This window comes from Phyllostomus discolor, chromosome 13 (genome assembly GCF_004126475.2).
Source record: "Phyllostomus discolor isolate MPI-MPIP mPhyDis1 chromosome 13, mPhyDis1.pri.v3, whole genome shotgun sequence".
NCBI classification, from domain to species: Eukaryota; Metazoa; Chordata; class Mammalia; order Chiroptera; family Phyllostomidae; genus Phyllostomus; species Phyllostomus discolor.
Genome location: NC_040915.2, coordinates 37,289,286 through 37,313,145, shown reverse-complemented (window position 1 = coordinate 37,313,145; position 23,860 = coordinate 37,289,286). Strand labels below are relative to the sequence as shown.

At 59.9% G+C, this 23,860-nt stretch overlaps 1 protein-coding gene across 2 annotated transcripts; it reads right to left on the bottom strand.

Moving 5' to 3' along the window:
* Window positions 1-1,432: 1,432 nt before the first annotated feature.
* On the bottom strand, window positions 1,433-23,192 carry SFXN1 (sideroflexin 1). Of its 2 annotated transcripts, XM_036013882.1 has the most exons (13): window positions 23,073-23,192; window positions 16,463-16,630; window positions 15,436-15,606; window positions 13,778-13,876; window positions 12,558-12,633; window positions 11,960-12,045; window positions 10,692-10,819; window positions 10,056-10,105; window positions 7,600-7,649; window positions 7,164-7,211; window positions 6,111-6,215; window positions 1,649-1,652; window positions 1,433-1,443 (listed from the first exon to the last, which is right to left on the bottom strand). In XM_036013882.1, the coding sequence occupies exons 2-11, from the start codon at window positions 16,624-16,626 to the stop codon at window positions 6,119-6,121; spliced, it is 969 nt and encodes a 322-aa protein (XP_035869775.1). In that variant the 5' UTR covers window positions 16,627-16,630; window positions 23,073-23,192; the 3' UTR covers window positions 1,433-1,443; window positions 1,649-1,652; window positions 6,111-6,118. The 2 variants fall into 2 exon arrangements, with proteins under 2 accessions (XP_035869775.1, XP_028384262.1); XM_028528461.2 differs by lacking the exons at window positions 1,433-1,443; window positions 1,649-1,652 and having other exon boundaries at window positions 5,639-6,215.
* Window positions 23,193-23,860: the final 668 nt, after the last annotated feature.

Genomic DNA, 23,860 nt, shown 5'->3' with positions numbered 1-23,860 from the left:
TCCAGAAAATCCAAGACCCAGAACACGGAAAAGAAAATAGAGTTTACTTGTAAATCCAGAGAGATGTTTGATGTCAACTGTTTTGGTATATATCCTGCTAATAAACCTTCTATATATATAAACATATACATAAAAAAATATATATATATATCAATGCATCTACTGTTGGAAAAATGAGATTACCATCTGCAGAGGTTTCAAAAAGTAGCGCTTATTGTCATATGTCCTGAGCTCGGAAGCAGAAGTACATCTGGAAAACCAGGAAGGCATCAGGGAGAAAATCTGAAAATTCCTTATAAACCTGCCGTCCAGAGACAGTCTTTTTTTCCCCTCGGTGGAGCTTCTATTGGTGAGAAATTGGCTGTAATCTGTCCTCCTGCTCACCCGTCCACCCTGACAGAAGGGCCTCACAGGTGGTGCCCCTGTACTGCTCCCCTGCCGGCGGTTTCTCCGGACGTGCCCCCCACCTCCCCTCCGTCTGCCCTCCCCAGGCGGCTCCCCGGGAGCGGCCGGGCCCTCCCTCCGTGCGCCTGGGCGTGCTCATCCCTGGGACTGACTCTCGGACCTGGGAACTCGGAACAGAGGGGCAGGTGCTTGTGTCCGTTTTCAGGGATGCTGCCGGACTGTCTCGTGGGGGCAGTTGGCACACCCACCCACCTGCGGTCCCCAGAGGGCCTGTTCCCGGGGGGGTGGGGGTGCGGTCAGCAGCCATGTCGTCAAACTCCCGGCCCCGGGCCACCCGTGGGCTGGCTGACTGTGCGCTGCGCTAAGCACCAGGGTGAGTGCCATCCGTTCACTAACACGCACCAGACTCTCCCGATGACTCAGGAGGAAGCAGTATCTCTTTCATCTTACGGACGGAGAAGCCGATGGGGTTCAGAGCGCTGGCCTGACCCCGTTCACCCTAACACCCCCCGCTGGGTCTTGGTCCGGAGTGTTCCAGAACCACTCGGAGGCTCTGGGAGGCTGGCTGGGCCCCTTCCGAGGTTCCGATTCAGCGGGTGTGGAACGGGCCCGAGAACCTCCGTTTCCGCCTCCCCGTGGAGCCGTGGCTGCCGGTGTGGGGGGGGCCCACTCTTTGAAAACCAGAGCCCCTGACCCTTCCTCTCCCAGGGACCCTGCCTGGCCTCCCGGACCTGGCTTGGCCTCGCCCGGGGGCTCCTTGGAGCTCTGTGCCGCGCAGAAACCTGTCCTCCGTGTGGGGGGCGGGGCGCGCGAACGGACCTCTCACAGCCCCTTCACGGCCCCCAGGTTAGGTTTGTGGCGCGTGATTTTGTTTATTCACGACCTTCCCCTGCCTTTGAAGTGGGGAGGGTGCCCAGAGGAGCCCTGGGGGGTATTCCAAAGAGTAATGTCTGAAAAAACAACAACGACCACCACCAGCACCAGCAACCCGGCTGTGAAGACCAACCCCAGTGGTAGTTACTCCTGCTGCTGGAGAGGCTGGGGCTGGACAGGCTGGGGCCCGGGGGTGGTCGGGCCACCGCACTATGCCAGTCAGTCCGCTCCTCTGAGCCTCAAGTTCCTTCCCTTAAAAAATGGGGCCACCGTGGACTCCTCGAGGGTCAAACAAGCCCTTACGTGTACGGTCCCCGCCGCCCTCTCTGCTCCGGAGGCTCCGCGGGCAGTGGTGTCGTGTCCTCAGGACCCGGCTGCTCGCAGCCCTCCCCCCTGGGGTTCCCAGGGGTCGTGCTCCCTGCCACCTCTGTTCCCAGAAAAAAAAATCTCACATCCTGTGTTCCCTCCACATCCTGGCGGCAACCTTTCTGCACAACACAGGACGGAGTGTCTTCCCCAGCGGGAAACTGGGGATGTGAGGAGACTCGTTCAGGTTCCTGGGAAGAGCCCGGGTCGGACCCCATGACCACGGGGGGGGGGGCCCTCGGTTGGCGGTGCTGGCTGTTTGAGGTGCCGGAGGTGCGCCCATGGGCAACAGGGGGTCTCGCCCTCGTAAGCTTGCCGATACCGTGTCCCTGGGTGAGTCAGGGTGCCGCCTGGGTGCCCCTGGAACCTGGGGAGGGGTAGATGCACAAACTCACAGCAAACTGCGAGCCGGCCTGCAGTGGGCCCAGCCAAGCCCAGAGCCCTGGGCGGACCGGGGTCGTGGCTCCGTAGCCCGAGCTTCTCGGCTGTGCTGTGCTCACGGCTCCTGTGATCCTGCAGCCTCCGGCTCAGCGCTGGGGGTGGGGCCCACGGACGTGCGTTCCTAACACGCGTGGACGTGGCTGGTCTGGGACCGCACTTTGAATATCGGGGCTTTCAGTGATACCTTAGATCAGGGGGGTCCAACTCATTGTCACCGGGGGCCACGTCAGCCTCGAGGTTGCCTTCAGAGGGCCAAAGGTCATTTTAGGACTGTGTCAGTGTAACTGCTCCTTATCTGTTGAGCGAGAGCTCGGTGCTGCCACCGCCAGGTAGAAAGGAACAAGGCACCAGGCCGGATAAAACAATGTGCCGGGCCACATTCTGGCCGGATTCGGCCTCGGGCCCTGTGTTCACCTCCTGTGCCTCCGATCAGCCGGCACCACCAGATGTGACCTCGTGGCTCCGTGGTCAGGGAGGCTCTGCACGCACGAAGGGAAGGCGGCTTTCCCGAGCGCGCCCTGGCTGCCGGCATTTTTGGACGAGGGCCGTCCCCACTTTTGGTTTTTGGTGTCGGATCCTGGCTCCCGCCCCACGGTTTCCCGGGCACCTGGAGCAGGTACGGGCAGCCCCAGCTTTCTCGCCATGAGCGAGCTGTCCCACCTTCTGTCTCATTTAGGCAGGACCTTGTTCGGAGATTGAAAAAGACGGATTCGGGCACCTCGTGGAACCATTTTCGTCCGATATTTTCAGTGAGGTTGTGGGTTCTCTCTGGGGAAGGTGCCTGGGTTCTGAGGTCTTACCGCCGACCTTGACGTAGCAGCGTTCCGAGTCGCGTGCAGGGCCTCTAGGACACACGAGGATTTGATGGGCAGCCTTTATTGGGTGTTTGCTGTATGCCGGGCTAGGACACACGAGGATTTGATGGGCAGCCTGTACTGGGTGTTTGCTGTATGCCGGGCTAGGACACACGAGGATTTGATGGGCAGCCTGTATTGGGTGTTTGCTGTATGCCGGGCTAGGACACACGAGGATTTGATGGGCAGCCCTTATTGGGTGTTTGCTGTATGCCGGGCTAGGACACACGAGGATTTGATGGGCAGCCCGTACTGGGTGTTTGCTGTATGCCGGGCTAGGACACACGAGGATTTGATGGGCAGCCTTTATTGGGTGTTTGCTGTATGCCGGGCTAGGACACACGAGGATTTGATGGGCAGCCTTTATTGGGTGTTTGCTGTATGCCGGGCTAGGACACACGAGGATTTGATGGGCAGCCCTTACTGGGTGTTTGCTGTATGCCGGGCAATGCACAAACAGCTGTTCGGGGGTTACCTTGCCTTACCTCTATGACAATTCTATGAAGTCGATGCCGTGATTTCCTCCAAAACCCCAAACACACACAACCGAAGGTCGCAAAGAAAGGTCGGCAGCCCACGTGCACATGACAAGGGACCGAACCCAAGGTTACACTGGCGCTCACCCCTAGACCCAAGCTCTGGGGTATTTTCAGTCACTCAAGTGGCGGACAGAGTCATGGCAGCAAAACGTGCAGAGACAGGACCGAGAGGGTCCAAATGTTTTATTATCATTTCTTTACTGAGTCTGTTAGCGAGGCACTGCCCGGTCCGGGGTGTCTGGGTCGTCTCTGCGAGGGACGGCAAGAGCTAGCTCCCCGTCAGCGTCCGACAGACAGTCCAGGAGCAAAGCACCCGCCCGCCGCGTGCGTGAGGTTCGCCATCAGGGCGTAGAGCAGGACCACAGCCCTGTGCTCATCATGCACATTCTCTCTGCGTGTGTGTGTGCAGGGGTGGGGGGGTCTGTGCATACGGTGCTGAGGGGCGGGGGGAGGCTGGTCCCCACGAGAGATGCGCTCCCTGCTACAGGCACATGACACAGCAATCTCTCTCCACGCCGAGACAGGGACGGCCCCGCCGACAGGGCGTTTCAGCGCAAGGCACCCGTGACAGTAACACGAAAACTGCGTTACCCTTTACGCACAAACACAAGAGAGAGTTTATTTTCGTTCTGAGTTTATTGAGCACGCGTCCAGTGGCGCTGACACGACACATGGGTTCCCACCCTGGCAAGACCCCACGCTGACCCTGCAGGAATGCCGCCAGCCGGTGGGCGAGACCGCCACGCTTCCCCGTCCCCCGTGACAGCACCGTGAGGGACCGTGGGTCCGCTCAAGCTCGCCGCACGCCACGTGGACTTTTCTCCAGAGCAGGGGTCTCTAAGAGCTCCGCAAAGACCACCAGTCCTGGTCCATTTGTTCCTTTTCATAAACCACGATTAAACGAGACAGTACACATCTCCACGTAAAAGCATCAAGAGCCGGAAACGTCCGTCAGTAACGTTTAAAAAGACCCAGCTCCGTGTCTGTTGTCCCTCCGATGACAACGCTTTGGCCACACTGTCCCTGGGGTGTCAGCCTTTCCGTTAGTCGCCCTCCGCCCCCGCCACTCACGGGTCAGCCAAGGCGGAGATCCTGGGACGGAGCTTCCAGTGACCCCGGGGGTGAGCATTCCCCGGATCTCGGGGGCGACGGGGTGGGCCTCCGGTGCTCTAATTTCTCGGGGAGAGCACCCTCGAGGCACCTCAGGGAGACCTGCCCGGAGTGTCAGGCTTTCACCCCTTTTTAAGGAGAAGCATCCGAGGCCCGAGTGTGGGACGACTCCTGCTCCGAAGGGGGAGCGGCGTTTTGGGGGCACAAAGGAAGGCTCAGAGCGGCCCCAGGCTGCAGACCCACCCATCCTCTTAGGGGAGAAGTGCAGGTGCAAGGCACAGCGTTGCTGTCTACGGGGAGACTCGGTCCGGTCGCACTGTGAGGGGGGGACGTCTGCCCGGGTCGGTCCCCATGCTGTGTGTCACTCTCCCACCTCTGGACGGCGGTGGGACTGCACAGCAGCCTATGCGAGGCGGTACGCCCGCCTGGCCTACGCCCTTGAACACCAGCGCACCCGAAACACAGTCTCTGTTACACGAAACACAGTAAACACAAAACTACTCCGGGCGACGTGAGCGGTGGCCCAGGGGCTCCTTATTTCCGGACGGGGCGGAATGCAAGACACGACTTTCAAGTAAAGTTCACTTTGGCACTGACTTAGGGACATATCCTTCCTGCACCCTTCCGAGAGCCAAGGAGACCCAGCAGGACGGCAAAGGAGGACGTACAGGGGCTGGAACCGTGCCGTCACCTCCAAACACGGTCAGGCGGACGGGCGTCCGCCGGCCGCGGGCACCGGCCCGGAGCGCACTCCCTGACCTCAACACCTGCACGTCTCCGTTATTCCACTGTCGGTTGCAAGCAACTGACTATCAAGTCACTAGGTGTAACAGTTTCATAACAATGTAAAACAGGATACATTCAAAATCAAAGAAATCCACCAGCAATGACCACACACGACGGATGACAGTGGGGACGGCTCGCCACGCTTGTCCGTCCCCAGGACCTTCGGGGCGTACGTGAAGGGGTTTTTACCCTCCAGACCCCCCAGAACTCACCATGCACTCTGGGTTGCCCACCGCCCAAGCCAGAGGAAAACTGCCCTTGATGTTTCCGAGTCATTTTTTATTGTTCAGCAGCAGAGCTTCCCTAGTTTCCAAAATCACTACCTGAACGGCCTTGATTTAAAACAAAAGGGCGGTAAAAATTCACGCTGTTACCTGGACTCCCTTTTCACTGACCAGCAGTCATTGTCTCGAGCGTGTCCTGAACACCTACTCTGTGCACAGCGGTACTTTTGGGAAATCTAGGTGAGGGCTGGGATGTGGACTTTGAGGAAACAGTCACCACGGAAGCCACAGGAAGGCCCCCTCTCTCAACCATCCCGTGACTCCGCGGGCCAGCAGGTGCGGGGCGCCCGGCCGCCCCAGGCGCTGTGCTGTCCGCGCCGGCCCGCTTCCGGGGGCTGACGCGGGTCTCAGGAGGTGCGCGCGTGGCTGGGAGGGCCGAGGCGGAGCAGGACTTCCTCCCCGAGGCCGCACGCACGCGGTCCGCGGCTGGCGGGGGTGGGTGGGGGTGTCACTCCCCACTTCACAGCCCCTTGTTGAAGTACACGCGTCGTAACTCGGGGTCAGTCTCTCGGATCCTGGCCTGCAGCTCGGCCTCCAGGCTCGTCACAGGCATGGAACTAGGGGACGGGAGGAAGGACAGCAGTTAAATGGGCAGAGGCGGGGGCGGGAAGGCCCTGCTGTCCCCAGGGGGGTCGTGGCCCGCACATGGCACAAAGGCGGTAATCATTCCTTGCGTAAGGATGGCAGGGCCATGGGGGGGGTGGCAGGCAGGTGAAAGGTGGCGTTCTCCGTCAGGCGGAGGGACCTGATCGAGTTTGTTCTAGAACAGAGCGTCTTATCGGAAACCTGCTCTGAAAGCCCGGAGCATCGCAGGCCCCGTGCTCGGGGCCTGTTGGCCCAGGGGTGGGAGGGGGCATCACAAGGGAGCAGCCTGGCAACCCTCACCCAGACCCAGAGCAGCAGCAGCGCACCCCGCTGCTCTGTGCCTGGAAGCGAGGTCGGGGGTGGGGGGGCGGCTCAAGACCCAGATTTGTGCGGAGCGGACTTAATGCCCATTGACCCAGTTGCCACATCAAAAGGATGCAAGGGCAGCTTGGGATGGGAGCGCACAGTGAGGCTTTTAAGGCAAAAAAAACAAGTGGGAAGAAGGGCAGGAAACAGACCCGCCGATGGAGCTGGTGGGTGTAACTGCCATCCCGGGGGTGGGGTGCAAGTCCCAGCAGACCTGGGTCACCGACGCCCCGGCCGATGGATTGGCTGGCAGCGGCCGTGTTTAAAAGTTTATAAAAGCAAGTTTGCACCAGGGTTACCCTGAGTCTTACAAGGTGAAAAGTACTTTTAAACAGAGCAGGAGCAGGTGGGCAGGGCCGGGTAAGGAGAGCTTTGAAATGAAACGGAGGTGCGTTTGATTTCCACCTCCAGCTGCTCCTGCCTGGAGACCCCGGCCTCCCTCACCTGCTCGGGCCTGGGCGTTGCCACCAGTGAAATGGACCGACAGCCCCCGTGTCTCCAACTGGGTTTGCGGATTAAAACTCGTGACGGTCCCCGGGAATAAACATACGTACCTCTTCTGAGGAAAGAGAGCACAGCACAGAGGCGTGGCAAACACCAAACTTAAAAAAAAAAAATCAGAAGAACACTTAGTTTCCAGTTCACTTTTCCAACAATCCCCTTTCTCGCTCTGGAGCCCTGTATCACCTCACAAAAATATGTTTTGCTTGCATCATTTTATTATACCAAGAACTGCCAAAATAATTAAAAAAAACGCCAAAGAGAAAACTGGAGTTTAAAAAAAGAACCATGCAAACAGCCCAAACGTCGTGGGTTTCCTGAAAGACAGTTTATGTCTAGCTAATTATGGGGACCCTAAGTCCAGGTGTTCTGGGATGGTCTCATTTTCCAAACCTGGTCCCGTGTCACCCCCACGCCCCCTCCCCTGCCATGTGCTGCGCATTTATCTCTAGAAAACAAAAGTAACGATATCGAAGGACCCCGACTCACCAGAAGCCAACGAGTCCGACCTGAATGGGCGCGCTCATCCATGGGAACCTCTGTGTGGAGAAACAAACTGTTCTGAGTACCTTTTGTGCAGGCTCTCAGGGGCCATTCCTTCGGCCGGTTAACGGGAAGGAGCCTCTCTCCACATTAGCAGACCTGGGCGGGATGCGGTTAGTGGGGTCGGGGAAGCCACTGCAGCCAGCGTGCGGGTCCTGACTTCCTGTGCTCCCCCCCCCCCCCCCCCCCCCCCCCCCCCCCCCATCTGTCCGCAAACGCTCGTGCAGAGAACTAGGGGCTGCTCATTCGTTTGCCTTGCACGTGTAACCCGAACGGCGCTTGGCTGCCTGCGGGAGGCGGAGAAGCCGCTACTGTTTAGTTACACTGTCGCTTCTGGCCGGGAGGCAGTGCACCTGGTCCCTTACGCCCACCCCTCCGGGCTCCGGCGTCCCGTCTGCAAAGCCAAGGGTCACGACGGCTCCCCCAAAGCGTGTGGGTGCAGACACGTCAGATCGCGTTCACGAAGCGCCCAGGACAATGGCCGGGATGGAGCAGAAGCCCCCCCAGACCTCCCTCCCCCACCCACCCCCCTGCGTCTTTCCTGCCTTGGTTTTAGCTGCTCTCAGTGGGGCTAAAGCTGCGGCGGCCACTTTTTAAAAATGGGAGCCAGTGAGTGAGTGGGTCGGTCTTTTGGAGAACACGGGCTGTTAGAGTTTTAGTTTTCAAAGGGAGCGGCACCGCCCAAGCCCACACTGCGAAGCGCGGTGAGGAGTGAGGCCCCGCGACCGAGGCCATGGGGACAGCTGCGAGGAAGCTGTGAGGTGGTGGTCAGGACATCGGCCAACTCAGTCAAGGGTCAGCGCAGGCTGTGAGAGGATCGCCATCCCAGGGTGCCTGGGTGCGAGGCGTACCCTGGTCCCCGAAGACTCCTCCAGTGACAGAGGACGTCACGCAGGTGAGCAGCGTGAGGGGAGAGAGGCGTGGACTAGAGAGGAAGGGAGAAATGTCACATCGAAAGGAGGCAGGTCCCCGGAGCCCCGCCCCACCGAGGATGGCAAGAGGAGGAGATGCTGGATCTTGGGCAGCGGGCACCATCCGATGAAGGGTTTCCATGAGGAGATGCAATGTCCTCGTCCCCACCCTTCCCAGACGTGTGACATCTGGGCCGGTCACAGGCTCGGGCCCACGCGAGACCCCGGGACAGCGGCCAGCTCCCTTCCGGGGGACTCCCTTCCAAGGGTCCTGGGAGGTTCTGACGGAGCCCACGGAACTCAGCCTGAGTGTCACCCCTGCTCCGACGCCTTCCACAGCGCCCCGCCCTGCACACCCACCCCGACTTCTAGCACAGGACGTCAGAGAGCTTTCGAGGGCGCAGCGTCCTGAGGCTGGCACCAGGGGTCTGTGGATTTCTCCCAGGGTCGCTCCCGGGAGCACAGGGACGCTGGGGACCCCCTTGGCTACTTTGTTGCACATCTCCCATCAGCACGTAGGACTGGATACATCAATCCAACCCTCTCTCACCAGCAGGGTTTCTTCCGTTGCATAACTTCTCGAGTATTTTTCTAAGAATGTAATTGTGTCGAAAGTGTGAACGAAGTGTTACAAAGTGTCTGCCTTCCTTTCCCATCTGGAGCCCGTCGGGAGCACACAGGCCAATGGACACGCCTGGTGGGCATTGGGAATTCCCCCAGCCACCAACCTCATTGAGGGGGCATTTGGTCTGTGAACTGTGTCCTTTCCTCAAAGCTGTGCCGTGTCCCTGTGATGTTGTGCTCACAGTTCTGTTTCCAGGACCCCCAACAGTTCACCCCGGCACACCTGCTCCCCGTCAAGGGGCCGACCCACCCCTCCCGGCGGGTCTGACAGTACCAGCCAAACCGTCACCCTGTCCCCGAGTCCCCTGCTTGTTGTCGGGACGGGGGAACCAAGGCCAAGCCTAAACCCCCGCGTTGAGTCACGGAAGCTACACAAAGGAGAACGTGTCGCGGCTCCTTGGTTGCGGTTTCATCCTGTAACGCTTTCAGGCCGTGAGCGGAGGCAGCCGGTAGAGTAACAAATGGTTAGACAGGGCCTCCCAAGAGAAGTGAACTGGGGCACTAAATCCACCGCTCCCTGGAGCCACCCCCAAATCATCCCCTGCATTTCTGAGCGTGAGGGCAGCGACCGTGGGCACCGAACCCACACCCTCTCGCCATCGCTCCCGAGCCGCGGGGAGGTGCGTGACCACGTCCTAAACTCCCGGGACGTGTGGGCAGCCGTCCCCGTTTAGGGGGGCTTTCTGCAGCGCCCGAGACCGGGGAGCAAATGGTTCTGGAAACACCTTTTTCTCCTCACGGAAGCGCCCAAGGGCCACGGGCCTTCCGGTTCTTCGCCCGTGATGTGTGCGGGGGGCGTCCTGTGGGCGCGACGCCCGGCAAGGAACAGGACAGGCCGTGGCGATGACGAGGGCAGCCAGGGCTTACCTTCAGGAAGGCTTTCTTCTCCAAGGCGTTCATGATGAACGGAGGGATGGCTGCAGGGAGAGACGGGCCCGTGAGACCCTCGTTCCCCGTCCGCGTTCCGCTTGCCTCCCCCCCAACAGTTCGACAAAAGGCTTACACCGCTGTCACGCTGTTTCACACCGGCCGAGTGATTATTTAACACACCTCAGGATTGGGGAGTGGGGGGGGGGGACCTACTGTTCTCACTGTCTAGGTTTTTGAAAAAGAGTGTAATGCTCCCTTCCAGCCAGAAAGCTCTATAATCTAGAGTTACATTCTGCATGTAACTGTAATTATGAGCAGCACCAGGATCAGGGACGTTTGCCCTCTGCAGTAATAAGACAAAGGGGCAGCCGCCAGCAGGCAGATGGGAGGTGGGGGCAGGGCCGACTGGGTGGCGAAGAGAATGAAGTCCCACAGGCCACCTGCCAGCTGGGTGATCCTGGAAAAGCTACCTCCCCTCTCTGAGCCTCGGCTTCTGTTTGTTTTGTTTTTTTTTCATTTTAAATTGGCAAAGGAACCCATCCACCAAGGGGGTGATTCCTTTGGTGCCCCGACGCACGCACGCACGCTCAGCCCGTGTTGTTGAAGGAGCGAGGGGACGGCGGCCGCACTAACCCATGCCGGGGGCCGCCATGAGGATCCTGGAGACGACCACCTGAGCGATGGCCTGTTTCGCCGCGTGCGCCGACTCGCCCAGGCGGGTGCCCTGTTCGTCCGTGACGGGAATGCCGACCTTGAGTTCCCTGGAGAGCAAAGCACACGCCCGCATGTCCACAGGTGCCCTCCGGGGCGGCTGGAGAGTCAGGCGCCCACGTAACCCGGTCACCCCCTCAAGTGTCCCTTTGGGCGCGAACAAGTCCCGTGCACAGGTTTAACCCTCATGGGACAGGCACAGAGGTGAAACAACACAGGAACTTTGTTAAACAAAAAAAGAAAAAGGGGGTAGCAACTTTAATTAAAATAGGACTCCAAGGGGGACTATGCTAACATAAGAGTAAGAGTGATTTTTAGGCTCATGTCCAACTTGGAGCAAGTTCCCGAAAGAGAGGAAGACCCAAGTGAACCGACAGTGACCGGGGAGCCGTCACCAGCAGATGGCACCATGGGACACTTGTGACGAGTCAGCGACACATCGGCACTTCCTTAGGCTTCCCCGGCGGCTCCTGTCGTTACCCTGTTTCTCATTATCCATTCCAAAATGCTTTTTCTCGTCCTCCTCCTTTAATGGTTGCCAGCTCTAAAAAAATACTCCCAGCCCTGGCTGGCGTAGCTCAGTGGATTGAGCGTGGGCTGTGAACCAAAGTGTCGCAGGTTCGATTCCCAGTCAGGGCACATGCCTGGGTTGTAGGCCACGGCCCCCAGCAACTGCACATTGATGTCTCTCTCTCTCTCTCTCTCTTTCTCCCTCCCTTCCCTCTCTAAAAAATAAATAAATAAATCTTAAAAAAAATACTCCCCAAAGTGTCGATCAATAGTATAAACTCCAAATGAAAATTCCGGGGATGGTGGGGAGAAGGACCTATTTCAGAGAAAAAAACTTCCTGCGTGTGAATCTTCTTTGCCTGGACCCGGCACAGCGAACCCTCCGTGTGAGGGAGACTCTCCTAAACTTGCTACTGTTACAGAACTAGGGAGGGTGCTCCCGCCTCCTGCTCACGGCCTGCTCCGGTCACGAGCAGCTCAGCGGCCACGCGAGCCTCATCAGTGGGTCCCTCCTCACCCCCGGTTCCAGCTGATTTTGACACAAATCTCCAACCTCACTGTTTTATCTGTAAATGTTACAATAGTTTTTGAAACGTGCAGCAAAGCCAATCCTTATGCAAGCCCTAAGGCACAGCCCTTGGCGGGAGGGGGCCGGGGAGAGGGGGGCGTGCTCGACCCACCTTTGCCTCATGAGCGGGATGTTGATGCAGTTGGCGGCGGCCACGGCGGCGAAGGGCACGAAGCGTCCTATGAGCGGTGACACGTGCTGTGGAAGAGAGCGTCCCAAACGCATTACCCGGCCGCCCCGCGTTTCTCGGAAGCTGCGGAGCGTGCAGAGCCCCGCCCATGCAGAGAGAGACTCGGGCCAGGAGGACTCCACAGCCGGTTTCCTAGTGGCGTTCCTGTACCTCCGGCTGAGCCGTCTAGGGCGCGGCGGCAGCCTCGTGTGGCTGCTGGGGAGGGGCTTTGGACCCCAGCGTCCACACCCCAAGGTCGGGTGTGGGCTCGTCCCCGTCCTCAGAGGTGCGGCTGGGGGCCCCTGCCCGCACACAGCCCCTGGTGGGCCGTCGGGCTGGGGGAGCACCTGGCGCCTGACTCAGGCCTGGCCACAGGGTCACGCCCAGAGCAGGGTCTTGGCTACGGGTGACACCCTGCCCCAAGCTTACTGGGAGACGTCACTAAAGTCAAAGAGAGTGACAGCGAGGAAGCCCCAGGACGTGCAGTGCTCTGGGATGTAGCAGAGTGACCTGGACCGAGGCAGGGAGAGCCCACGGGCACCTTGGTCAGCGCGTTGAGTCCCAGAGCGGTCACCACGGCGCCTGTCGTCGCAGACACGTAGGCCGTCCCCAGTTCACTGAAAAGAAGGAGAACGGGGGAAACACAGGTGAGCAGACAACGGGCGTGCGGCAGGGGACTTGTTTTAAACTGATGCGGGAACGTGAAAGGCCGTGGGCAGGAGCGGAGAGTCCCCAGAACAGTGGCACCGTCACTCAGCTGGCGGAGGGTCCCGAGAACAGGCAAGCAAACCCCCATCAACAACGGGGCCCTCCTGTGGCGCCGATTGTAGCCCCACACACGGGCACGCGTGGAACAGGCCGTGTCGGCAGGGGCGGGAGGGGCCGTGTGTGTGCGAGGGAGGCAATGCAGGGGGACACGCACCCCGGCCTGCACGTCTGTGGCACGCTCGTTGACATTAAAAACAAACTCTTCAAAATATTCACAGCGCCCCGGAAGTAAAAATGCAACGCTGTTCTCCTTCACGTGATAACTCAGTGCGTAAAAGCTCAAGCGTCTCACCCCCGCAGCGCAGCGGGCCCAAGCGATTCCCTCCCACTTAGAAACGCGCTTCAGTTCCAGGGCTGGGTGCGCGTCGGGTGCGACAGACCCTGCGGGCGGCGGGGCCCGCGTCCCTTGTGACGACGATGACAGCAGAAGGCGGCCGACTACGAAAAGCAGCGTAACGTGATGGAGCAGAACACGGCTGTGCTGGACACGCGGTGCGAGAGGTCTTGGCTGAGGCCTGCCTGCGGTGTTTTTCAGGGGGGCAAAAGCCCAAACCCACCCCCTTCGGCTCCCTCAGCGGCCGGCGTGTAAGACACCTCGGGCACAAATGCAGGTGCCCTTGACCTTTGCCAGGAGCACACTGTGGTCGCCGCTGCTTCCGACGCCGGCCGCCGGCCACACGCACAGGGCGGATGACGGTGGGACGTGTGTCATGAACGACAGCCCCCCCACCCTGAGCTGCTGCTGTTGCGTGTTCTGTGGGGACGTGAGCCCGAGTGGGTGGGAGACCCATCCTCCTGCCGGCGCCACTAACAGCACGAGTGACGCCCAAGAAGTCGGTCTGGACACGAGTCATCTTGACAGACAGGGAGAGAGGGGACCGCTGCTGAGAAGGACGGTCCATAAGCCACTTGTTCGGACAGGAGCGGGTCACCACCCCGTCTGACGAGCAGGGGAGGGGGCAGCGGGGGAGGGGAGTTAAACGGGAGCCTTACTTGACAGTGAGGGGCGCGTCCCCACTCCTGTTGGTGTAGTTGACCACGGCGTTGAAGGACTGGTTGACCCACTGCCAGAACAGCACCGCCGGCGTGGTCCTGAAACAGGGCGAGCCGTCACACTGTGGCCCCCACCTGCAGGCCCAGCCGCTGTGCAGGATGGAGAATGGGAGCCCTGGTGACCGGACCCAGGTGACCGGAGGGGAGGGCACCGGGGACAGGAGGACACTGGGGCGGAGCCTTAGGGCCCGGTGGCCAGGCAGGTCTCCACCCTCCCTGTCTCCGCACTCATCAGATGCGGGCGGCACCGGGCCCAGAGGGCCACGGTGAGGATGGAGCGCCCTCCTCACACTGTGTCTTCCACTGTGGGGAGCCCGGCACAGGGCAGGCACTCAGTACATGCCAGGTCCTTTTCAGTGGGAGAACAGGGGGCCACTGGCAGGGAAGGCATCCTGCTCCCCCCTAACTGCATGGGCAGCCCAACCATCTCCATGGGCACCGCTGCCCCCACACACCTGCAGTATCACAGGAACGGGTGAAGACGGGTGTTGGGGACCGCCCTGCCTGGTATCAGGAGCTGTAACCCCTGCCAAGGCTAAGGCTGAGGGAGTGGCCTTGGACCATAAGCCAGCAAGGAGACAAAAGCTTATCTCCCTGGCAGGAGCTCCACTTCTGCTACTTCATCCATAACTGGCCCCCAATGCTTGGTTGGTTAGCCAATAACGGGTAAGATTCCCCAAGGGGGGGACGACCTAAAACAGGCACAATCGCATGAGAGGCCCCCAAGGAAGGACTTGGGGGGCTACAGCAAAAGGGGGTGATGGACCGACCCTTGCTCCTCGGCTGCGATATAGCCTGAGTCCTCATCACCTGGGAGAAAATCTCCTTATCCCTTGGCTGCCTTACTTCCCTTGCTCCACCTAAAACAATGAGAGAAGGTGGTGCCGCCCTGTGCTGGAAAGGGCAGGTTCCCCAGGTGATCAGGCCTAAGAAAGAATATGTAAAATCCTGTGAAACCTGCTTTGTTTAGACCACTCTCAATTGAATGATAAGGGTCCAAGGAAGAAGTAAATTTGTTCCTTCAAGCTTTTTACAGCTCTTTGACCCTGACCCAAAACAGGTCCTCAGACTTTCTTGTTACCTATTGCTTGGTCCTTACGTCCTGTCAATGAGTGATGAGCTTTACCTGGATTCCAGTGTAAACAAACCCAGTAAAAGCCTGCTTGTGTGGGAGAACAGGGTGCTCTCCCCTGGGGAGGGTGGCCGAGGCGCTCCCCACTAGAGAGAGTGGCCATTACATCCTCTATTCCCCACAGGACCTGGTTGTCTCTGTGTATGTTTTTCTCGTGTCTTGACGAGCCATCCGCAGCGTTCCACGGTCACTGCTGGTCGGTGGCCGCGTCAGACTGGAATCTACATGGACCTCTTTTTTATCTCCTCTGTCCACCTCACTCCCTTTGGGTCTAAGCTTTAGGGGGGAAAGTTCAAGCTCCTTTCGAACAACAGAGAGAACACTGCAGCGGGGGGAGCAGGTCCAACGGACCCCCAGCGCTGCACCCGCACAGACTGGGGCTCCGCGTGAGATCTCACTGACCTCCAGGACGCTCTCTACCCACGAAGCTCCGCCCGAAGCGCCTGGTCCCCTTCCCGCAGCTCACCTGTAAAACGTCATCATACAGCCCGTGATGGTCATGTTCATGGGGACCTGTGCCGACATGCGTCCTATCAGGACCATCTTCTCCCCGGTGTCGGGATGGAAAGCCGAGTCGTAGACGTACTTCGCCCTCCACAGCTCATTCTCCGTGAGGCCCGGGGGGGTGACTCCTCGCCTAGGGGGGCGGCGACACACAGCACGCAACGGCTACTCGCCTCCAGCGCCTCGCCAGCGGCGCGGGGACGGGCAGCTGGGCGGCCTCGGTGTCCACAGCGGCTACAAGCAGCGGCGGTGCCGGGGGGGCGGCAAACGCCCCGCACAGAGTCGGTGGCGTTTTCAAAACACAAAGGGTGGTGAACGCTGAAAACGAACATTTCGAACCCACAGGTCTCCAATTTTCTACAATTTGGGAAAACTAAAACATGCCTTCTACAATAGGGAAGCAGGCAACTTAGACATACCCTTTGTTTTCAATGACATATTTAAACACATATTTTGAACGTTGCAAACGCTAAAATGTTTTTAACCAGCTTGACAAACGCTGTGGTGATCAGGAATACGAGTTCAGTTTTGTGTTGACAGTGTGAAAACCTAGGTCAGAAAGGCTCGTTATTCATCCCCGAAGCTACCAGCCGTCCCTAACTTTCGCCAGTTTGCCTTTTGCATGGCGCTGTTTCCACCTGGGCCTGGAGAGGTGCTTGGGGTGGCTGTGGGTGCAGGTGGCGGATGAGAAGGGGCAGGGTGCCATGGCAAGGGGGCTGACAGATGGGTACAGATGAGTTGGAGGGAGGGCTGTCTTATTTTCAGGGTACTGTGACCTCTGGAGATCTGTGTTAAGGGCCAGCAATGGGGGATAAAACACACCTTCTTATTTGTGTGTGTGTGAGTGTGTGTGTGAGAGAGGGGGGGAGGGGGAAGGATTCCATTGTGAGAAACCAAATCGTGAACGGGCGAGGCGAAGGTTGAAAGACCATGAGCTAACTCGATGCTCCGCCAACACACGCAGCCGAAAGTGCACCCCCCGACCTCACCCGTAATCCTGCACGGTCTTCCTGGCGCTCTCCAGCTGCTCGTCGGAGAGCAGGATGTTCCGGGGGTCCGTCACAGTGAAGAAGTGGCTGGCTCGCCCCACGAACGTGCTCTGGTCCCATCGGGGCTCTCGGATGTTGATGTTGGGTGGCAGTTCCCCCGACATGGTCCTGGGCGAGGGCGGGCGGGAGACAGAGGTCCAGGTGAGGCCCACGGTGTCGGCGTGCGGGAGGGCCTTCCGCGTGGTGCCCATCTCCCCGTGAACACGCCCGCGCACTCCCCCTCCTCCAGGTAACTTCACCGTGGACGGCAGAAACACGACCCACACCCACTTTGCCCATAAATCCCAACCAATTTGCAGTAATTTCCCGCGCATGTCTTTTAACGAGTCCACGGTACTGTATCCTTCCTTCCTTTTGGAAACCTGAAACTCCTCTAGAGAAACCAGAGACAGAACAAGTTAAAGGAAAATAATATCCACCCTAACATGGTCTCGTGTTTGAAACAACCCTTTTTCTGGGTGAACTACTCAACATCAAGCAACTGCTGCATTCCGATCTCTCTCCGTTATTATTTCTGCCAGCAGGGGGGGCTGCCGCCGCCGCCCTGGGAGGGCGCGAGGTCCCCGGCGCGGCGGGAGGGGCCGTGGGCGTGGCTTCCCTGAGGGCTGGTCCGGTTACTGGGAAGCAGCCCGCCCAGGCCTACGGTGCCTACGGTGCCTGGTGCGGACTGGCCCCCGAACGAAGGTTGGAATAGGTCGAAGATCGCGCCTCTTTTCCGAGAATGACGCCACACCCACCAGGGACAGGCGCCCAGGGCACCGGAGAATGTGCATGCAAGAACACGCACGTGAGTTCACTAGCTTTGTAACACCTGAAGCAAGTGAAGGGCACCACCGAGCGAGCCCGAGCCGGGATACAGACCCCCGTGGGGAGGCAGCGCATCCTCCGCGCCGTGTTCACCGGAGGCCCTGATGCAGGGGCGGAAGCGCAGGGACAGCATCCGAGGTCCAGAGAGGCGGGGAAAGAGAGACGCGGGGTGGGCGGCACAGCCTCGGGGGACTCAGGGGCGAGCCTGCTCAGGGGGGTTTACCGGCCAGTCGGTTACCAGCTGGTTCAGTAACTGCTGGGGGTCAACGGCGAAACGTTATTTTACGCACGGTCTGGGCAGAGTTCTGACTTTTCGACAGGTTCGGTTTCCACGATCCGAGGAAACGACGGAATGGGGGTGCAGAGGAGCGAAAGCGGCTGCAGGATTCCGGAGAAACAGAGGCAGAGGGGCCTGCCCGCGGCAAGGAAGGAGGCTCCCGGGTGTGGAAACACGGGCACACCTCGCCCTATTGCGCCTTCAGATGGTGCGTTTTTACGAATCGAACGCCAGTGGCAGCCCTGCCCGGAGCAAGGCGATGGGCCCCGCTTTTCCGATAGCATTTGCTCAGTCTCTGTGTCCCAGGTCGGCCATTCTCGAGATAGGTCAGGCTTTCTCACTATTATTGTATTTGTTGTGGTGGGTGCTGTGTGATCAGTGATCTCTGACGCTATTGTTGTCATTGTCTTGGGGCTCCACGAACCCCAGGGGCGGCGAACTTAATGGATAAACGTTGCATGCCCTCCACTCCCGGGTCTCTCCCCCTCCCCCCTGTCCCCGGAGACACAACAGTAGTGGGATCAGGGAACTGATGACCCACCGCGGCCTCCACTGTCCCGGTGAAAGGAAAAATGGAAGGTCTCTCACTCCGCGTTGGGAGTGTCACTGAACAGCTGCATTGGCCACGGAGCTGGGTCTCTTTCCAAGGAACTTCTAAACGTGTATCCCAGCCTCCTGGAGCCGCCCTGGGAGGCCTGCCTGCCTCCCTCCCGGGGCGGAGATCACACAGGCATCACGCAGCCGTGCATGGGCGCCCCCCACACCCCCAACTGCTCGGCGGGGACCTCTCCCCTCACACCCCAGCCTTCACGGCTGTTGGGCAGGTAGCCCCCAGTGAGTCAGCGGTGACCTGTTTAGTCTCGAAGGAGTCTACGGAACCAGTCGGTTAGCTGAACGGGGCGGGGGGGGGGGTGTTCCTGGATCCGAGCAGCCCCTCCCTCACTGCCCTCTCACTTGGATTCCCCGGGCGGAGGTGACGAGGGGGGGAAGGGGTATGTGGTGCGGTGGCGGCATATCTGAGTTCAAACCCCAGCTCCACCGCGACCGTCTCCCTGGAGACGTTATCCTGGGGCTCCAGGTCTGTGTGTCTTCGTCAGCCACGCTAGGGTGTCGCCTAACAATACCCCCTGGCACCAAGTGACCCCCTGGCCTAAGAGCTTGTCTTACATTTTCCCATCTAACCCCCTTAACAATGCGGGTACCAGGGCGGTCGGCGAACGTGCTGTGGCCAGGGTTCGTGCCAAAGCGTTGACCTCAGTTGTCCGGCTCCAGAGTCCCCACTCCCCGGAGAGGCGGCTGTGACAGACCAGCGTCTCCCCGGAAACCCCGATCCAAGAGTGTGGTGGGGCCTAGGAGCCTGGATTTTAAGAAGTACACCATTGGTGTCCAACGATTACTTGGGAAACACTATGTTTGAAAGAGTGTAAAAATTATAAGTAAATAATAACCAGAAGCCCTGCCAGTGAAGGGGAGATTCTCACCCTCTTGGGGGGGCAACATACTCATGTAGGGGACCCCAGGGCCACTCATGGGCCTGCTGGGCCTGTCCTGCCGAGCCGGCTCCGGCCGAGGAGGGTCCTGTCCTGGGGCCCCGGCCCCGAGGGCCCACCCCGACAGCCCTCGGGGTCACAGCTGGACTTTAATCACAGCATTCCAGACAGGAGTCCTGCTCCGTCCCTTCCTGTCCAGGCGTGTCGCCGGGTGAGTCACCTCCCGCCTCCCAGTCCCAGTTTCTCGTCTGCGAGGCAGAGGTCAGAGCCGCCTCCCAGGGCTGTCAGGGCCCGCACGCTGAGACGTGCAGCAGGGCCCCACGGCCCCGACTAACTGCGCCTCGAGGGCCAAGGCGAGGTCGTCCCCAACAGGCAGGGGCCCCAGGAGTGAGGCTGGCGTCCAGCCCAGACGGGCAGCGGCTGGGGGTGGGGTGGGGGCAGGAACAGGATGGAGCTTTGCTGCCCCAGCGCGTGGAAGAGATCACCAGACACACGTGAGCAGAGGAACCCTTCCCTAAGATGAACTTTACTTCTGACGTCTGGCCACATGTGGGGAAACCGCCTCACTGTTGGAAAAGAAGAATTTTCCAAAACTTCACGGAAAATAAGCAGAGAATGTGCTTCATCAGGGACTCAGTGGCAAAGCCCTTTAACCCTGGCTAAAGGTCGACAAGGACGACGAAGGCCTTAACTTGGGAACTTGGCTAAAACAGGAGCCGCCTGAGACAGCCGAGGAGGGTCCGGCTGCCCGGGTCTGTCCAGGCAGGGCTGGCAGGAGCGGGGGGGGGGGGGGGGGGGGGGGGGGGCCCTGGCTCAGTTGCTGTGGGGGGACGGGACTCGGTGCCTCTTGTGTGCCAGGCCCGGGCTTGCCCTGCGCTGCCAGACCACGAACCTCCTTGCTTCAGCCTTTTCAGAAAACCCCACCCCCCTGCTTTTGTAGTTCCTCCGGGACCCCAAGCCCCAAGCCCGGGTGACAAGCCCGGGAGTGAGCGGCTGCCCTGTCTGACCTCCTGCCGCACCCCCGCCCCTCGGAGGGCCGGGGCCCTGTGTCTGCCAGGACAGTCAGGCCCACGCAAGGAGCAGCAGATGTCCTGCTTCGTCCGGCTTTCAGCCGGTCACCCGCACACAGCACTCCTTCTCGTGGGCACGGCCACGCAGGAGGTCCAATCAGAGAGCAGAAGGCGGACCCCCGGGCACAAACCGTGTCCTCTCGGAGGGCATTGCCACCCAGCAGCGGCTCTCTCTCTGCAGCACGCGCTGCTCTGCTCCGGGGGCGGGCCTGTCGGGGGAGGGGGGCGCCACCTTGAATGGGGAAGATGCATGCACTTGCTGCCTCCCGCCTGTCTCCCCTCACCGTCCTCCCACCCGCACTCCCGCCTCGCCATGCAGAGACCCCTCTTTTATTAACTGTACGACACCCAGACAACAACCCTGTGCGTCCTCCAGTCCTTCAGGTCAGTTTTGGGGTTGGGTGTCTTCAGCAATATCTTAGCATGGGTGAAGTTCTTCTTCATTGAAAAAAAATTCTATTGCCCTGTGGCTCAGTGGACTGAGCAGGGGCCTGCGATGCAAAGGGTTGCCAGTTCGATTCCCAGTCAGGGCACATGCCTGCATTGTGGGCCAGGTCCCCAGTAGGGGGCGCATGAGAGACAGCCACACATTGATGTTTCCCTCTCTCTCCTCCCCTTCCCCTCTCTCAAAATAAATAAATAAATGAATGAAATGAATGAATAAATGAATGAATGAATGAATAAATAAATAAATAAAATTCTGTTGGTTTCTGCTTGGGGTGGTGGCCTGAGGCTGAAACAGTGACACAATACTGCCAGTCTGTGACACCTGGACATGTGCGGTTGAGTGTTTCACCCGCATCGAAGAGTCAACTCGCAGATTACACGCTGTCATGAAAACATTATACAATAGCAGTTAACTAAAAATTGAATAGCTCTGAACTTCTGATAACCCAGCGTGGGTTTGTTAACGTAGTCCAACTTCATTTCTCACTTTCTAGGCTAACGTCGATGGTCAGTATTTTTTTTTAATGACTTACTGCCAGTGATGTTTTTTACCTTTAACCTCCAGCGCGAGGCCGCACCCTCGGCTGCTCCCCGGCTGGGCGTGTGTAAGCACTGCCCCCAGGGGCGGGCGTAGGGCCACCCTCCGGCCGTGCTGAGGCCGCCAGAGGGCAGAGGAGGTGGCTGTGCCCTAAGTCCTGCTGCTGTGGCCACCCTCCCAGCCCTCTCCGCAGGAAGGGCAGACGCGGCAGGGATGTTCCCTCCCCGGTGGCAGCTTTCCACGCCCGTCCGCACGGGGTTTCAGAGAACTGGAACCGAGTGTGGAGGGCGAATGACAGCCAGCCCTGCTGGGAGGGTCCCTGCCCTGAAGGCCCAGGGGGCCGGAGAGCCTGCACACTCCCCCGACCCCCGACGGCCCACCTAGAGCAGGGGCACACCGGAGCTGACGGCCGTCTCCCCACACACGTCAGCCCCGTGAGCCGGACCCCTGCCGCCCACGGGGGGGAAGGGAGGAAGGACCTGCCGGAGGCCCCAGCACTTCTCGGGGGAGCCCCCACTCGTCCTCCCACTGAGCTGCCTCTCACCTTCTCCGTCTTCTATGCCAAGTCTGAGCCCGGCTCCGTGACAGCTGCAAAGGCCCCTTAGTGACCTGCGCACCCCCTTCCACCTAGGACGACGCCCGGGACACGGAAGGAGCTCAGTGAACTGGGGGTGGACAAAGGAAGGGAAACTTGAGGGACCTGAGTCACAGCTCTAGGAGGCGAGGCAGAAGAGAGATCAGGAGTTTTGAGGGAACTCCCAGCCCAAAGCCCCGCGGGCTCAGAGGCGGCGGCGGGCGGAGCGGTGAAGTCACTCAGAGCGTGGCAGAGCGTGGCGTTCTCATTCGGGCACTCACGGAACACTCCCCCAGGGTGTCCGTGGGGCAGCCACCGTGGGTGTGGAGGGCAGGGAGGGGAGCAGAGGCCCACGCACCCTGACCACAAGGAGAGAGTAAAGCGAGCCAGGAAACAACACGGTTTGTTCCGACGGCGAACGGACGTGTTAAAGGAAGAACACGGGTCCGTCTACCAGGGACGGTGCCCAAGGGGGCGATGTCAGACGGCTCCGCCACGGGGAGGCATCTCTGGGGAAGTAACGCTCGCGCTGACACCCGGGTAGATGGCCAGCTGTGTGACCTTGGGCAGATCACTCAACCTCTCCGAGCCCAGCTTGCTCATCTGGATGCGGAAAGCAATGCCAGTATCTCACAGGGATGGAAGGATGTAACACCAAAGGGGCCTAAGTCACCGGCACCCACTTAGTAGGTGATGTGGTTACTGTCACTCTGGTAAGGTTACATGCCTGTGACAGGAGGGAGAGATCAAGGAGGGCAGAGAAAGGTAAGGTCTGCCCAGAACCGGACTCCTGCCCATCCCTTCCCTGCCGGAGTGCGAGTGCGAGTGCTAGGGCAGAGGCCAGCGGTCCCCTCTGACCCCCAGAGCCCCGAGCTGAGCCAGGGGCAGCCAAGAACTAGGCGCACGAGGGGCGTGGGGGTCGGTGCCACCTGGTCGCCTGGCAGCCGTGTGCGCGGTCCCTGTCCTCGCGGCAGCCATCTTGGGTGTCCTCCCCGCGGGGAGTGTCGTCACGCTGTCGCCAGAGACAGCGTGGCAGGGGGCGTGCTGCGGGCGTGCGTGGGTGAGCCCCCTCCCATCCGGAGAGCTCCTGGGGAGCTCGGGCTGCTGGAGTGGGGAGCTGTCAGGCAGCTGATGGCAGAGGTCCCCAAGATGCAGGGACCTCTGGCCCGGGCGGTCTCCGGCACGGCGAGGGGACTCGGAATCTCTCAGCCCCGGGATGTCCCTGCAGCCGGCACGCGGGCGCACGCCCCTGCCCGAGCCCGCGCCCCAGCCCCAGCCCGCGCCTCTCCGCCAGCCTCCCCTGTGCTTTTCCCACCCACGGTGGCCACGCCACCACCCGCAACTCACCGCTCCCCTCAGGCCGCAGCCGGCACCACTCGCAGGACCCGGTTGGCGCAGCCTCACTCACCACCGGAAGCGCTTCTCCCGCCACCGAGGCAGAGCGCGCCGCTGCCGCCCGGAGCGCGCCCGGAGCGCGTCCCAGTCCCCGCCCAGAGCCCGGAGGTCGGGCTGGGCGGCGCGCGCCGGCCAGTGGAAACCCCAGACCCACCTCCTGAGTCACTAAGGTTTCTCCGGGTCCACGCCCCTCCTGCCCCGCCAGATCCCGGTGCCAGCGCTTTGGTTTTTGGCCCCTTGCCGGCCCCCCTGCCTCCATCACGGTCCCCCAAGTTCATCCTCACGATGGTGTGGGGCTCTGCTCCTCCTGCTCAAGTCCTGTTTTCCATTTTAGTTTCCCGAGGGACTACCCCTTCCTTAAATTTCTTTATTCCCAGGGCCTTGCACAGAGTCAGGGCCCGTTCATCCCCTCACCCACTCATTTATTTATTCAAACCAGCCTGCAGAAGTGAAACTAAGCTGAAAAAGGCAAGGGACAGAGAATGCAGATGACATCATTTCGGGCCCTGGGCTCAGCCAATCCTGAAGCTAGATCTGCTTCCTGGGCTTCCAGGTATGGGAGCCAACAAATCTACCCACATACACTTAAAAAAAAATAATCGTAAGTCCTTGGGAGTTGGATTTATATTCCTGATTGGGGGGAGGGGGTGACAGAGGTGGTGACATTTGTACTGAATGCTACTTATTACATTTGAGGAAGTAGGAAAAAGAGGCAGGCAAAGGCAGAAGAAATGAGCTGA